General features: G+C 38.8%; 1 protein-coding gene across 1 annotated transcript in view; it reads left to right on the forward strand.

Moving 5' to 3' along the window:
* The window catches only part of TNKS (tankyrase), a 133,023-nt gene that overhangs the window by 903 nt on the left and 117,214 nt on the right, over window positions 1–14,906 (forward strand). Inside the window, exon 2 of the mRNA XM_030449543.1 lies at window positions 9,455–9,679. Within this exon, the coding sequence (XP_030305403.1) occupies window positions 9,455–9,679 (225 nt within the window). The remainder of the gene's footprint in view (window positions 1–9,454; window positions 9,680–14,906) is intronic.

The following is a 14,906-nucleotide window of genomic DNA, read 5'->3' on the forward strand; positions in this document are numbered from 1 at the left end:
AGCTGGCTTGAAGTTTAGGTTTTCACGTGTATTGTAGTAGCTCCTGAGAGTCGGCGGGCCCTGAGATGCGTGTGGACTGCATAGGAATCGAAGCTGATGCCGTGTGTTTCGTAATTGTTTTATTTGGGTATAGCTGCTGCTCGGTCTCTGCTTTTCTTTGTCGTCTGAGTGGGCTGGGGAAAGACGCGAGTGGAATGGGACAACTGGACTTGATGAGAAGTTACAGGTGTGTCCAGGAGAGACTGTGCCTCTTAATGCATAGCAGAAATGTCAGTGTGATCAGAAATAATGTCGTTAAAGCAGCTAACAGTGAGGGCCAACACTTAACACTGATTGGAAGTAAGCATTTGCTGCTAGGAAGTACAGCTAGATTAGGGTTGACCATAAAAAGAGCATTTGTGCAGAGCTTGGTCTTCAGTGGGGGCACAGCTCACGGGAAGTTCGGGATGCAGGTAAAATGAGGGGATGTTTGTAGTCATCAGCCTTAATTTGGAACCTGCACAACTGCTCGGTCTGTGGTCAGGCTGAGGGCTTCCTGAGGTGCTGCAGTGTTATGGGACTGGGCCACATGGACCAAGGGGCATAGATCTTGTTTGAGCTCTGAGTGGTGCAGTTAGTACACGTAATTTAAGGTAATTAGCATTAGAACACATAAATTAAGGCACTTAGCAAGCGTGTGTTGAGTAGCCAATATTAAATTCTGGTGTATGGCTGTAAAGCCCTGTGTTGGGGTTGTGCCATTAAAACTTCCTTTTTATTAACAATGATGCCTGGAACTCTGAATAGTGGTGTTTTGTTTATCAGTCAGATAGTGCTCTCTGAGGTTGTATGGGTTTGTTTACATTTTCAAATTAATTTTCAAATTCCAATGAATCTCAAATTCACAGTTCTTCTCAGGGAACTCTACTAGTAGAAGATGATCTCATGTATTAAAACCACAGTGATCTTATGGGGTATAGAGATGGACTTTAGTTTAAGTGAACCCTGGAACAGAATGCTGGTGCATTAGCATGTATGCATGTAAAAGTTCTTAATGTTTTGGAAGACTCATCTTGGATCTGCTCTGCTTGTTTTGGGTTCATACTTAAAATTAGACCTTGCTGCTTCCCTTTAAATTCTTGAGATCTTGAGTTGTAACTTTTGTTTAGTACAAACTCTAGTGCTGAAGCTGCAAGGGTATTTTCTACATTGATTAGAGAAAAGATGGGAAAAACTTACTGAAGGGATAAGGCTTTGAAAGTTGTTAGTGTCAGTAATATGTTACTGTAATAGCAATGGAAAGTGCTTCCTTGCAGCATGAAGAAAACAGCAAGTGAAGTTCTAGGACCCAACAAATTCCTCTATCTGTCTAGATTTAAAGACTTTCCTTAGCTACCATACAGATTTTATCCCAAATCCCTGCAGGATGTCTGGTCCCAATGGATTTGACATGTAACACCATTAGACACATTTCTTGTTATTGCGTTGTTGAAAGGCCTGCAGTCACGTTGTTTGAAAGCAACCAGGTAGTATAGATACCTGCCAGTAATGCCGTGTGTTTCTTCCATCTCTTTCTCTTTTGTGGGCAAAAGGAGAAATAAAACTTACGAGCATAGGAGTCTGCTTTATATATGAAGCTGTGTTGTGAACAGTAGCTCATGGTGTGAGCCGTACCTAAAAGTTAATTGTACAGCCTTCACAAGGGAGCAGGAGTTGGATAATGCAGTATGCTGTGCTTTAAACTGCTTTTTTCTTACCTCTTGAAGCTAAATTCTTCAATTATAGAAGAGTTCTGCTTCTGATCTTATAATTTGTGGTGGCAGAATTACTTTTTTCTGATTCTTAGTTTCCCAGTTTTGGGAGTGGTTTATTTTTCTGTGGCTATTTGACTTCTCTCTAGCTCAGTCTGGTTTTCTCAGTTATCCTTTTTGGCAACAATGACAGGCAGTTAAGTTACTTTTACTGTAACAGGGAAGAAGTATTTCCCTATTTCTTTCTTCTTGTAAAAACCACTAAGCTCAGGCTTCCTTGAGCCTTGAAACTAGTGATGTCTCTAGTTTCAAAATTGCCTTTATCCTTTCTTCTGGCAGAAGGAAAAGAAAAGAAAAGGTGTGACTCCTTGAGAGCATTCAGAATCCTTATCATGTATATAAGTTGGGGATAAAGTGAGAACTGAAATATCTGTAAGCTATTATTTTAAAAGCTGGGAATAGGTCTAAATCTGTTTCAAGAAGTTAGTAATCTGTTCATTATCTGCTTCCAGATAAAATGTGCACAGCCACATCAAGTTGGAGCAAAAAGCTTATCTAGATTTTCTTTATCTGGGGTATCAGAATTGTCAGTTATCTGAAAAAAAGGGGAATTGGTTCTTCCATTCAGTGTTGAAAGGTCAGGTAGTGTGCTGAATTAATCTGACCCGCTTTGCTTAGCTATAAATAAGGCAGAAATTAATATTAAGGCCATATTAGGGTGATGGAGACCTCTCTTGTCAATCAAGCAGGGAGATACTGAATGAACAAAGGATCATTTTTATTTCACCCTCCCAGCTAGGCTTTTATTCTAGCATAGCCTGTCTTGAAATTCTGAATGTCTTTCAGAACATGTGATGAGCTTTTTCTTTGCAAGTGATTTGAGGGATTCTTCTATAGAATGCTTGGAAAGAAGAAGGCTCAGTAGTGTGTCAACTGCTGCATGAATTGCAGGAGATTTGGATCTCTGGTATGTGTAGGCTTTTGCAGCACTAAGAAGCAGATTTTAAAGACTTGAAAATGATTGATAAATTAAGTGGAACCATTAATATAATAATTAAAAAAACAGCTCTGCTAAGCACAAACTTGTGTTTGGCTCAAGGTTTTATCTGTATTGGTGGCTAAAAGCAGATGTCTAGGGAGAAGTTGTACTCTTGGCTCATTTTATGGTACCTCTCTCAGTATCTTCTGCAGTTCGTAGCTCAGCAGCTATTTGAGCAAGACCCAGTTTCTACAGGTTAGTAGAAGTTCATTCTGTGGTAAGAAGTTCCACTGAATAATGGGAGTGTTATCTGGTGGTAAAAGTAACTTGCTTCTTCTTGTGTTTTCCACCATCTTCACTGGAATATTCTGTGTTGTGTTTAATCATTCTCTTCAAACTGCATTGAAAGAGGCAAACTGTTCACTCACTTGCACTTTCCATTGCACTTTTTTGGTCTAAAGAAGTTTTAACTTTTTTTCTTAAGATCTTAACTGTCATTGATTTTGCCAGATTATGAACATCTATACTGTGGTATATGCCCCTTATGAGACAAAAGTTTTTGCTATGCTTGTACTGCCTGTTCTTGTAAACTGGCTTGGTGGTGCTTTTGGTGATGATGTTTTCACATTGTTAACAAAATACCTTTTCAGTCAGCATAACCAGATGAGCTGGTGGTTCTGTGTGTATGTAAGGGGTGGAGAGAGGTGTGGGTTTTTTTTCTTTTTGTGGAATTCTGAACACTTTTACAATAATTGTATGTATATTCAGTTTGTGTGATAATGTGTCAAAGTTTAGGTAGACTTTGCATGGCAGAGTGGAACTTCTCAGCCTACATATTTTCTGTCAATCATTGTGGAATGCAGGGCAGCAGGGTGGGTATCCTGTATTCATTCATTGTGTTTAAGCAGATAAGCAGTGATGCTTTCATGGCTCTTTTTTGACATCCTCTGTTTATAGCACTTACATACAAAGGTTGGCTTTCTGTTGGCTTTTTCTACCTTAATATGCCTAGATGGGGAAGACTCCTTTGGCCTTCTGTCTGAAATCCCAGCTTTTTCCCAGAGCTAGCAGGAACTTGTAAGAGCCAGTTTGGTAGCAGACTTCCTTCTTCCCTTCTGAAACAAGTATAATCCTTACAAAAGTATTTTCTGTTGACACCTTGATTCATATGTATATGAATTATATTCCACATTAACTATTTTTTTAATCATGAAGTTAGCTCCTCAAGTTCTTAGGCAACACATTATTTTAGCTTTACAGTTATTCTCTTTCTAGCATTTAAGCCAGGGATATAGAGAGTCCTAACAGACATTGCTGAACTGTGGCTTAATGCCCACTTCTGTGCTGAGGAAGAGCTAAAGGTTTCCAGGGTGGCTTTTGGAAGCTGTGGATTGGGATCACAGGGTGAAGTACTCTTGGTGGAATCAGCCCAAATTTGGGCTTGGGGAAGCCTGACTTCAGGTGACTTGTTAGAGCATCAGTGCTATCCCTTGTTTTCATTCTGTATGGTCTATAGTAATGCCAAAGAGCTGTTTGGGTAAAGCCATTTTCTGTAAGCATGCTTTTGCTATCACTAGTAATAACTGTTAGGAGAAAATATTTTTATGAAGGCTAATGTATTTTAACTATTATTTATAACATTTTTGAAGTACAGAACTTTCCTCTGGAAGGCAGAGATCTCACTTGGGTTTGAAAACGGTGCATGGCCAGAGTTTTAAGAAGACAGCTGATGAAGTTGATTTGTCAGCTAGCAAGCTGTTAGTCATAAAAATACAAGCTGTCTCAATATGTGTAAGATAAACAATTGAGGAAGCAGAACTAATATAACTATCTACTGAGTGTTCCTTGAGGGAGAGCCAGGAAACAGCAAGAAGTAGTTGGCAAATTATTACTGCTCTATGCAGCCACCTGAATTGACCATTCCACCTGTTATGCCCAGGTTCCCTTAAGGTAATCTAGAAAGCCTTGTTTGAGGTTCCATTCTTAAACTACTTTTTTGACTCATTTTGTTGCAGTTGTTTGATAAATCCCCGTCACAGAAGAGATCTCTGCCCTTACTCAAGAAGTTGTTCATAATGCTAAGTTACTTATTAATTCTGCCTTGTGCAGCCTAAAGCAACAGTAGTAGCAATTTTTCAGCTGGATTCATATTTGTAGAATGAAGAATGAAGGTTGTGTAGTCAGTTAGGAAACATTCTGGGAGCTTTGCAGGCTCAGAGCCAGTGGAATGCAGGCTTTTTCATGTAAAAAGGTGAATTCATAAATTACTGACCTTGACTTTGAATTCTTTTATGTTTTTGTAGTGTTTGTAGTACATGAACTCTGTTAGTGTCACAAATTTATTGCCTCCTAGGAAGTTTCATCTTGCTTCCTTTGTGAATAGTAATTTGTTCTCTTGAACTATCTTGCAATACTTTGTGAAATGTTTTGTAACTCCTTCCTATTTAAAATCCTTTGAAGAAATTTACAAGAGTGTATAAATGCAAAATCTCAGACCTTCAGTAATACTGAGCCAGGTGCCCTTTTCCCAGTTAGAAGGCTCTTCAGTTTACTTAGTTTAATCACTCAGTTTCACCTAGAGAAGTAGGAAACTGTTCTGCCTGGAGAAGTAGGAATAGTGCATGGTGGCTCTTGGAAGAGCTGTCTTGGGGAAAATCCAGTCCCAGAATGTGCAGTACTAAAGCAGAGAGACATACAATGACTTAGCTTGAATTTATACCCTTTGCTTACAGTTTATAACTATTCTCAAAAGGTTGTGTATCTCTTTAAGATGTGTGTGTCTCCACACCAAGGGCTTGTAGTCTTATATGAGCTATGCTTAGTGCTCTAACAAGTGGCATTACGTTTAATAAGAGCATTTTTTCTGCTTTGCCTGAGATCTAAAACCTGCAGATATGCTTAACCTGTGATTATACACTTCTATGGAACTTATCTCCTTTTGGAGTCAACGTGTTCTTAAGAGCAAGCAAGTGAAAGCAGAAAAAATAGTGACTTGGTTAGACTTCCATGTGATGTTGAACTCTGCATGTAGCAGCTTTGCAGAGTTTGGAGTTAGCATTTGGAGGAATTCGTTCTACATTATGAGGAAGTGGCTTTAGTTGGACAGAGGATGAAGCAGTACAGCTATACTTAAACTGATCAAACTTGATATATTGTACTGACTGGTGAAATCATTCTTCTGATTCTAGTGAAAAATCCATGTATTTATTTGATTAACTTTTATACAGAATTTCTGAAAATGAGTCTTGAAACTGGGCAGCAAATTATGTGGCTTCTGTGAGTGTTAGTAATTAAATGTCTGTAAACTGCTACTATGAGAAAGCCAGTGACTGAACACAGGGTTAACATAGAAGCCCTAACAGGAGTGTATAGAGAGGGTATCTATCAGCTGATGCTCATGTTGCTATCCTTACATTGCTTTCTTCATCAGTCATGTCATTCTGCCTACTCACCATGTTGCTTCTTGTTACTTAGGTTCAACACCACAAGAAGAGATGGGACAGGAGGAGCTTGTGGGCTGGGAGTTGGGTGTGAAAGGGGAGTAGGACAGGTCTTCTTGGCAGTAGTAGTAAGCATTTGGTGGTGTCTCTGTGCCATCTTGTCTGACAGCATTTACAGGTTTTATTTAGCTTAACTTTCAAGCTGCCAGTTTGTTTGGTTTTTTTTCAAGCCTTTTTTATCACTTTCAGCCTGAAATGACAGGTATAAAATGGAAAAAGACAAGAATGCAGCATTGGCAAAGAACTGGTTAAGTGGCATTTTCCCCAGATTGTTTGCCTGTCTCTTTATTTATGTAAATCTATTATAGCTATGTCCATCTCCTGGCTTGCACCAAGTCTTGGTCTTTAGCTGTTTCTGTAATGTGACTGGAGAAGTGAACAGCCTGTCAGTCAGTCTGAATTTTGCCTTTTCTTTGGTTTGACTGATGAGTGTTTCACCCTTAGATTTTATGTGTTCTCTTGCTACTGCCTTTTTATAGTGGGATTGCTGCTTCTGTTCTCTCCTGGAAAATGTTTTCTGAGGTACTGTGAGTTGCCTGGAACTTCTAAATTGTGTAAAGAAGGTAAAATGAGGGCAAAGCGTATGTATTTTACCAGTGTGAAACAGCTAACAAAGGGACCCTGCGCATGAGTGTGCTTGGCAAGCTGGCAGGTGAATCTCATCAAACCAAGCTTGTGTGCTGGGCCTTTAAATGTGACTTTACTCCATAGTTACTCTGGGTTTGGATATTTTCTATAGGAACTTTATATTTGATTCTCTTTTGGGATCTTTGGTTTCAGATCCTTTCTTGGAACACTCCTTATACTTTGTAAACTAAAGTTGCTCTGGAAATATACAGGAGTAGGATTTTTAGTCATCTGAAGTGATGCCTCATCAGTTTCTTCACTTCATATCAAACTGTATGTGATTCATCTGCCACAAATGGCTTGCCATGTGTCTTTTTTTACAAAAGGTGACCTTGAAACTGCAGGAATTTGTTACAACTGCTTTGCTAGGTTAGGTCCTGTTATCATTTTAAAGATTATCTGGTACTTTGTCAACTCAAATTTTTACAGGCTTGCTTGTGGTAGCACTGATGATGTGGGAAGCTAGTCCCATAATTGGTTACTTTTCCTCTAAAAGATTTATCTGGTGGGATAAAATCACAGTAATCTGTACTGTGCTTTTTTGAGGACTGAACAGGGGAGCTAATTCACCAAAAAAGGTCAAGTGTTCATTGCTCATGTTTCCAAATATAGCTTTATTGGTGACCTCATGTCCAGCAGGATCTTGTAGTATGTAGTATAGAAAATCACAACGCTGAACAATGTGAAAAGGAGTCAGGGATTTCAGGCACTGTCAGGTTGTTTTTCCTCAAGAGACAGAAGTAAGTGTAAAGCAAAGGCTGGTGCAGTTTCAGCACTGGTTTTGGTAGCTGTCTACTAAAACTAATGGCTAATAAAATCCGTAGATTCACTGTTTAGTTGAAAGCATTCTTTTCTAAGCTTTGTCTTGCTTTGCTAGTCAAATGAACAATATAAACGTGGGAATTGTGAGGGCTTGCTTGTTGGTATTTATGCCACAGGCCTGTTAGCTTTGCTGCAGGACCAGATACCCTTTGTTTGCCATTGTACCCATTTGAGCTGTCATTTTCTATTTGAAGACAAACAGGTGATATTCTTTGGCTGTTTTTTAACAGAAACAAACAAATCAGTTTTGATGCTAGAAGCTGCAGTGATTACAGTTGCAGTGGCCTTACTGACAGTTCATTTAAGAAAAATGTGTCTTCTGGTAGCAGTTTTGTCATGATAAATAAGTACAACTTTTAATAATACTAGTTTTGAATCGCACACTTTGATTTCTGTAGTGTAATTTCTAATGTGAAGTGATCTGTCTGTAATGTACCAGAAAGCTTTGACTCATCAGCAGTGATGGACTGAAATTGGATTGCTGAGTGGGGTGCCAGGCTGGTTGTGGGCCCCTCCCTGCAGCTGGTGTGGCTCAGCAGCTTGTGGAGCAGCAGCTGAACTGCTCTTTAGCCCCGTGTTTAAAAAAAAAACACAACAATCTGGTGTCTGCTCAGTGTGCTAACTTGTAATTTGTAGTGGTCCAGCATCTGTGCTGCAAGCAGCTGCAGGCTCTGTACAGTAGGAATGGAGGAATCCTTACAGCTATCCTAAAGTAACCAGCCTGTACTTCTTAACTGCAGCTCTTGAGCTGTGTAACGTGGGCTTAACTGAGGTGTAAACTGCTACACTCTGCACTAGATGTGAGCATCTGGGTGGGTTTCCCCAGAAATGATGGTTTCCCCCTGTTATTCCACCTGTTTGCTTGTGTGTCTTAGATGACCACATCTTTGGGCAGAAATAAATATAGCATTAAACTGTCATCAAAACTCTCAAGCCATAATAAGCCTTGGTAAAAGGACTTCTGCTTTGTCCCTGCCTGCCTTAACCATAGTATTAGTCAGCCTCTAGAAAACTTCTGTCTTTCAGGAAAGAATGCTGAAGGAGAATATGGAAGAAGTAGAGCAAGAGGTTGCATTTGGGTGCAGGAAGAAATTATTCTGTACCATGAATAAATATAATAGAAATTTTGAAAGTGTTCATGTTCAACAAGCTAAAGGTGTCAGGGCCTGGCACACAAATGCAGGATTTTGAAGTATAGGAGTTTGGAGCTGTCTTTACAGTGATGTTTTCCATGGCTGGGTGCATTCCTGGGTTGGGACCTTCATGAGTTATTTCTCAGCTGAAGTCTCGGTTCTACTAATCTGTGACTTCTTAGTCTCTCTGTCAGTTTTTCAACTGGAGATAGCCACACTCTTTGAAAAAGAGCAAGCATGTAGTTTGGGTTGAGGTAAGGTTGTTCTACTTGAGCACTGACAGTGTCCTTCAGTGTTTGTTAATATGGGGTCTTCTCAAGATGAAGACCTGCATCAAGAGGTGATATGTAACACGCTTTAGGTACATATATACTAAGTTTTCTTTTGTTGAAAAAGAATGGCAAGCCTATTGTAGAACTTCTTTGTGAGACAGTGTGGCAACCAGTCAGGCTGGTTATAATTCAGCACTGTCCACCTCTGTTAAATTCATCTTCCAACTGTTGTTGGAGCCAGTGAAAATAGTCCCACTGCAAATGAACCAAAAAGTAGAAGGAGGGCACGAATAATATCTGTTACCTGTGCACTAGACTAAGAGTGAACAGTTTAAAATGCTAAATCATGTTCTTTTTACCAGACAAATAAAACAAATGTGTTCTTTTACAGGCTTTGGGAGGAAGGATGTTGTAGAGCACTTGCTACAGACCGGAGCCAACGTTCATGCTCGTGATGACGGGGGGCTGATACCTCTTCACAACGCCTGCTCCTTTGGTCATGCTGAAGTGGTTAGCCTGTTACTGTGTCAAGGTGCAGACCCAAATGCTAGAGACAATTGGAACTACACTCCTTTGCATGAAGCTGCTATCAAGGGGAAGATAGATGTGTGTATTGGTAAGTGCTTGTCACTTCTTATATTGCAACTTTACCAGATACGTTTTTTTTTGCATTTGTAATTGTTGATACACTGGACTTCAGATGAAAGATACTGCTTGTTCTTAAACCAGTAACATCTTGTAAATTAGCAGGTAGGTATAGTGATAGTCACCTAAGAACAGCTTTTTCATGTTGTACAGCACAAGCTTTGCTGAGCTTCAACGAGAAAAACTGTGCTGGCGTGGTCAGGTAAAGTCTCCTTAAATTGCAGTCTTCAAAATCTGAATATGGAAGTTTGTCTGTTGTTAACTCAAGGAAACTAGTTTTACTAGGTAAAGTACTTGCTTTTTTGCCTGCTCTAGTGGGTAGGAAGATGATTGACCTTTCATTCAATACAGTGTGAGGAAATATCTCTTTATTCCTTTAAAGCTTTCAAATACAAGTTAAAGGACACAGTTGTTCACAGCAGGTATATATCTTCAGTGTATGTGTGCCATGTGCACCCAAAGCAATTTCAAAGAAAATTGAACACTTCAATCATTTTAAATGTATTTAGAAGGTATAAAGAGCTTTCACTCAGGATGTCTTTAACTTTTATGTTTTTTCTCAGTGTAGTTAGTATTACTTCTTCTCTAAATGGAAGTTTCTATTTTTAAACTCGGATCAGTTCCTTGAACTTACTGAATTCTGGTTATTTTCACATCTGCTAGCCTGAATAAAATGGTCTGCTCAACATTGTTGATTTTTATTGAACCTGGGAAGATTAAGATTGTGAAGATGAGATTTGTTCTATATGTTATCCAGGTAGCAAGATATATTTGTCAGAATTTCAGGTAATGTTTATTTGTTTCAGGGCTTACTACATAAAATTCCAGCAGAGAAAGCTGCAAAAGTTAAAGGAAAAGTTCTAGCATGAGCTTTTTTGCAATATTTAGGTCGTTATTTAAAAAAATAAAAATACCCAAAACTGTGAAAGAAAATTTGAGGAAATAACCATATATATATGTATATATATATATAAAATATATATGTATTTAGACTATTTGTTCTTTTTACAAGGGAGGTAAGGGACTTAATTGATTTTGTCTGTTTGCAAGGTAAAACATATGGAGAATATTCTACAGAAGTTACTGAGTACAGTTGGTAATGCAGCAGTACTGTGGGAAAAATCCATTGACACAGTAGGTCCCAGTAACAGTCTGCTGTGACAATGATGAATGGGACAGTAAACTTAATTCCAGTCAGTAACTGGAGTTTTGTGTGTGATTTAAAGGAAGTAATTATTTTGGTCCTGCTCAGTGCTAGAGTCTGCCTGGCTTTGGGAACTGCTGACTGAAAATACAAATTAAGTGGGCGAATGCTGACAGTTAAGAGGCTGAGAAGATGAGTGACCTGTAAAAAAGGACTGGGTTTGTTTGCTTGGAAAAGATTAGACTTGCTCAGTCTTTTAAAACCTTGTTAAAAAGAAGTGATGCAGCAGCAGACCTTTGTATTTATGGGTGATAGGATGAAAGATGGTTGCAACAGAAGACACTGGGATTTAGAGAGGCAGCGTCAGTAGTGTAGCTTTGGGTGGCTTCTATAAAAACACTTTGGAGGAGACTGGACAGATCACATCAAGGGACCAGATCATGTGGTACATCATTTACAATACTGGCAGTAATTTGAGATCTGATTTCCATATGAAAGAACTGATGATACCTTTAAAGGGATGCTCTTAATTCAGCAAGAGGTCGTGGACCTGGTGAAAGGAAGAACGGAATCAAATTAATGACTTTTTTTACACAGAAATTCATCCTGTATTACATTCACAGATGAGATCTTTGACTAACACTTTGGTAGATATGATGGAAGAGACTGGCTTGTAAAAATCACATTCTTATGTGTTTAAAAAGGGACACTAAGGCATGCTTTTTGAATTTAATTGAATTTAATTGCAGAGCCTCTGGAAATCCTATCATAACCTAGAATTTATTGAACTCAGGTGGATACTTGTCTGAAAAACAATAGACTATGTAGGAAATCGTCATCTAGCCTCATTTTTGGCTACCTATTCTCTGCATCTTATTACAAATGATGTAATGGGAGGGAATTTTCCAGTTTGTCTTCTCTCCTTCCCTTCCGTGCCACCCCAGCCAGCATATCTTTGTCATATCTAGTAGAGAATGCTGTTCTTCTGCCTTCTTTCCAGGTCAAAAAGCAACAAAGTGATAATTAAACAGTGTGGAATTGCAGCACAGTCTTGTATGATTTTTCTAAAGAAAACACATTTAGAGAGTGCTGGAAGACCAGCAAAGCTGGGTAGTGATGGCACAGAGTGTGCATGTTTATGCTTCAAGTGCCAGGGGTGCTCAGCTGTACAGCTGTGTTTAGGCTGCCAGGTACAAACCCTGCCACAGGGAAGGTTACCTGGAAGTAAGAAATACACATGAACTATATGTTCATGCTGTGCACAGATTTATACCACAGGGAACTGCAGGACAGCAAATGACTGATAGGATTTCTTGTGCTTCTGTTTTCCTGGTTGTGTACTCAAAGGGTAGGACAGGAACTTAAAGGGAGAAAACAGAAATGCCATGAGTTTGGGAGGAATGCATACTGTGGCTCTTCTTGTGGGTAGTTGTTGTCATGGAAGTGTAGGAGTATCCGGAGGATGATGAGCAGTGCTCAGCTGTTTTGCTGACCATGTCTCACAATATATCTTGTCATTGCAGATTTGTTTAGTTGCTAAGTAATGGAATCCACTCCAAAGTGTTGTTTGCTGTATGTAATCAATTTTTGGACTAAATGTATTGAAGCGTTAAAACGAATTTTCAGATCGTGTTCTCTGGTATTTATGGCTTCTAGGATTGTTTTCTCTGTCAGTAAGATGCTTTTCTCAATGTCTGTGGACTGCTTCTAGAGCAAATGAAAAGTGGTTTTGTTCCTCAGTGTCGCATATGCTCATGGAATAAGGAATGGCTGCTGAGCTCTGCCAAGCGTGTTGGGAGCAATGCTGTGAAGTCGGGGTAGTGACTCTTACGTGGGTCAGGCTAGAGAGAAGAGATGATAAATTTCTCCATCTGAAAGTCTATACTGTAGTCAGACTAAAGATCCCTGTAGCTCAGTTTTCTCCAATAATGACAGGTAGCAGATGCCCAGAGACTGAGTGGTTTAGGTGTATCCTCTCTCATGGCAGTCAGCAACTTAGGAACTTGATAGAAGCTGCATCTGCACTGTGTTGCATAGCCATTGGTATACAAAATTCTTGAAAAAGATCTAACTTCTTCAGTGCTGCTATTCTTTTGGCTTTGCAAAGGTATTCCATGGTAACAGAATTTTAAAATGCATTAGTCTTGCAGGCAGAAAGCAACCTTTCCCTTTTTAAAAAGCATTTAATGACTTTCATTGCAAGACATTCAGGGCTTCTGCAAGAAATATTGAACAGTCATTTCTAATTGCACTCTGCTTATCTTCTGTTATTTTATAGGCTTTTCTCTTTTCTCCCTTCAGATGTCTCTTTTCCAAGCTGAAGCATTTAGTCTTCCATTATGTTATCATGTAAAGTATTCTGGTATTTTTGTATGCTCTGATTTTTTTCTTTTTCTGAGTGTGAAGTGTTGGTATGGGGCATACAGACATTCAGACTGGTTGAGCAGATCTATAGGTTTACTTCATATTCTTTCTGTTTTGGTTTTCTTGTTGCTGAGCACTGATTTGGAGTAGCTCCAAGGTATTACCTGAGTGGTAAGAGCTCCTTTAAAACTGTGTGCAATGCACAGGTTTTTTGTTTAAAAAAGCAAAACAAAACCACAAAGCAAAAAACCCCAAAACCAAAACAACAAAACAAAAAATAAACAAAAGATCCCAACAAAACCACCAAAGAAACTCCCAAAATGAGCAAAACCCACAAAAAATCCCCAACCAAAACTAGGCTTAAAATAACCTTATTAACGATGTACTTATTCTGGCTTGCTTTGCCCTCCACTGTCTTTGTTTCTGCAGAGATTTTTTTTTCAAGTGGATCTCCAGTAAAATGTTGTGAGAAGTACAGGACTGCTAACCTAGGAGTGATTTTTACATGTCATACACCTGCCTAGTTTCTAAGGGCACCCTTCAAAAATGTACAAATTGGGCATCTTCTATGGTGATGCTCTGACTTACAGATTTTAACATACAGGGTACTTAAGTAATTTTAGGGAAATAAAAATAAAAATTCTAGATACTGAAAAGCTCCCTTCTACATGGTAAACTTTTTTTTTTTTAAATTGTGTAGTCCATGTAGTGCTAAGGATCCATCAGGAACTACTTAGTATGACATTAGACCAATGTTTTTACTGCCTTCCTGTGGGCTAGCTATAACATTTCCTGCCTAGATCCTGTGGCATGATGAATTTACAATCTTAGTGCTACGAAACATCACATTAGTCAAGGTGCATTTGTCTGTTTTTAACCACAGAACTTCTGTGTTAGTTGCTTTTTTTTCGTTTCCTTTTCTTTTTTTCTTTTTTCTTTTTCCCCATTTCTGCTTTTCTACTTGAAAGAATACAGCAAGCAAGCAGATAATTTTTTTTAATCTATCTGGATTTCCAACATCCAGGTCCTGCCCTTAGCTTGAGGATCACTGTTATTTAAATGTCTTTTTGTTAACATGTCAAAACACTGCTCACCCTGCTGTGCTTCCTCAGGACTTGGAAAGGAGAAGAGTTCATTAGCTACTACCTTCTGCTGATCTTTAGGCAGAAATATGTGGAAGGAATATGATGTGACTCTTTTGTGCAGGGCATATCTTCTGTCAGTATTTAAAAAATAATCTACAAAGGGTAGGTTATTGGTAGAACTAGTGGACAATAAAACTTAAATACATTGTAGAATTTATAGTTTGCCTTGTCACTGAACTGCTTATCTGTTTGGTCACCTTGAAAAAAAGGCATGAACAACAAAAAGTGAAATTTTAACAATTTATGGTATTTTTGTCCCTTGAGATTTTAGAATGCTCAAGGCATTTTTCCTTCCAAGTGAAGGAACTGTATCACTGTGAAACCTAGAGCTTTGTCTCATTGTCCTACTGAAAAATTAAAAATCACAGGAAGTGCTGCATTGCACAGTGCAAGATTGTGCAGTTCTTTTGGAAGGTGGGATGAGGTGAGAGGGAGAAGCTTTAACATCTTAACTGACAAATTATTACAGTGACTGTAGATTTAGCTGCTGGGTTGACAGAAGCCTGTAAGAAGACAAGTAGCTTCCTACTAAGTATTAGGAATAT

This window comes from Calypte anna, chromosome 4A (assembly GCF_003957555.1).
Source record: "Calypte anna isolate BGI_N300 chromosome 4A, bCalAnn1_v1.p, whole genome shotgun sequence".
NCBI lineage: Eukaryota > Metazoa > Chordata > Aves > Apodiformes > Trochilidae > Calypte > Calypte anna.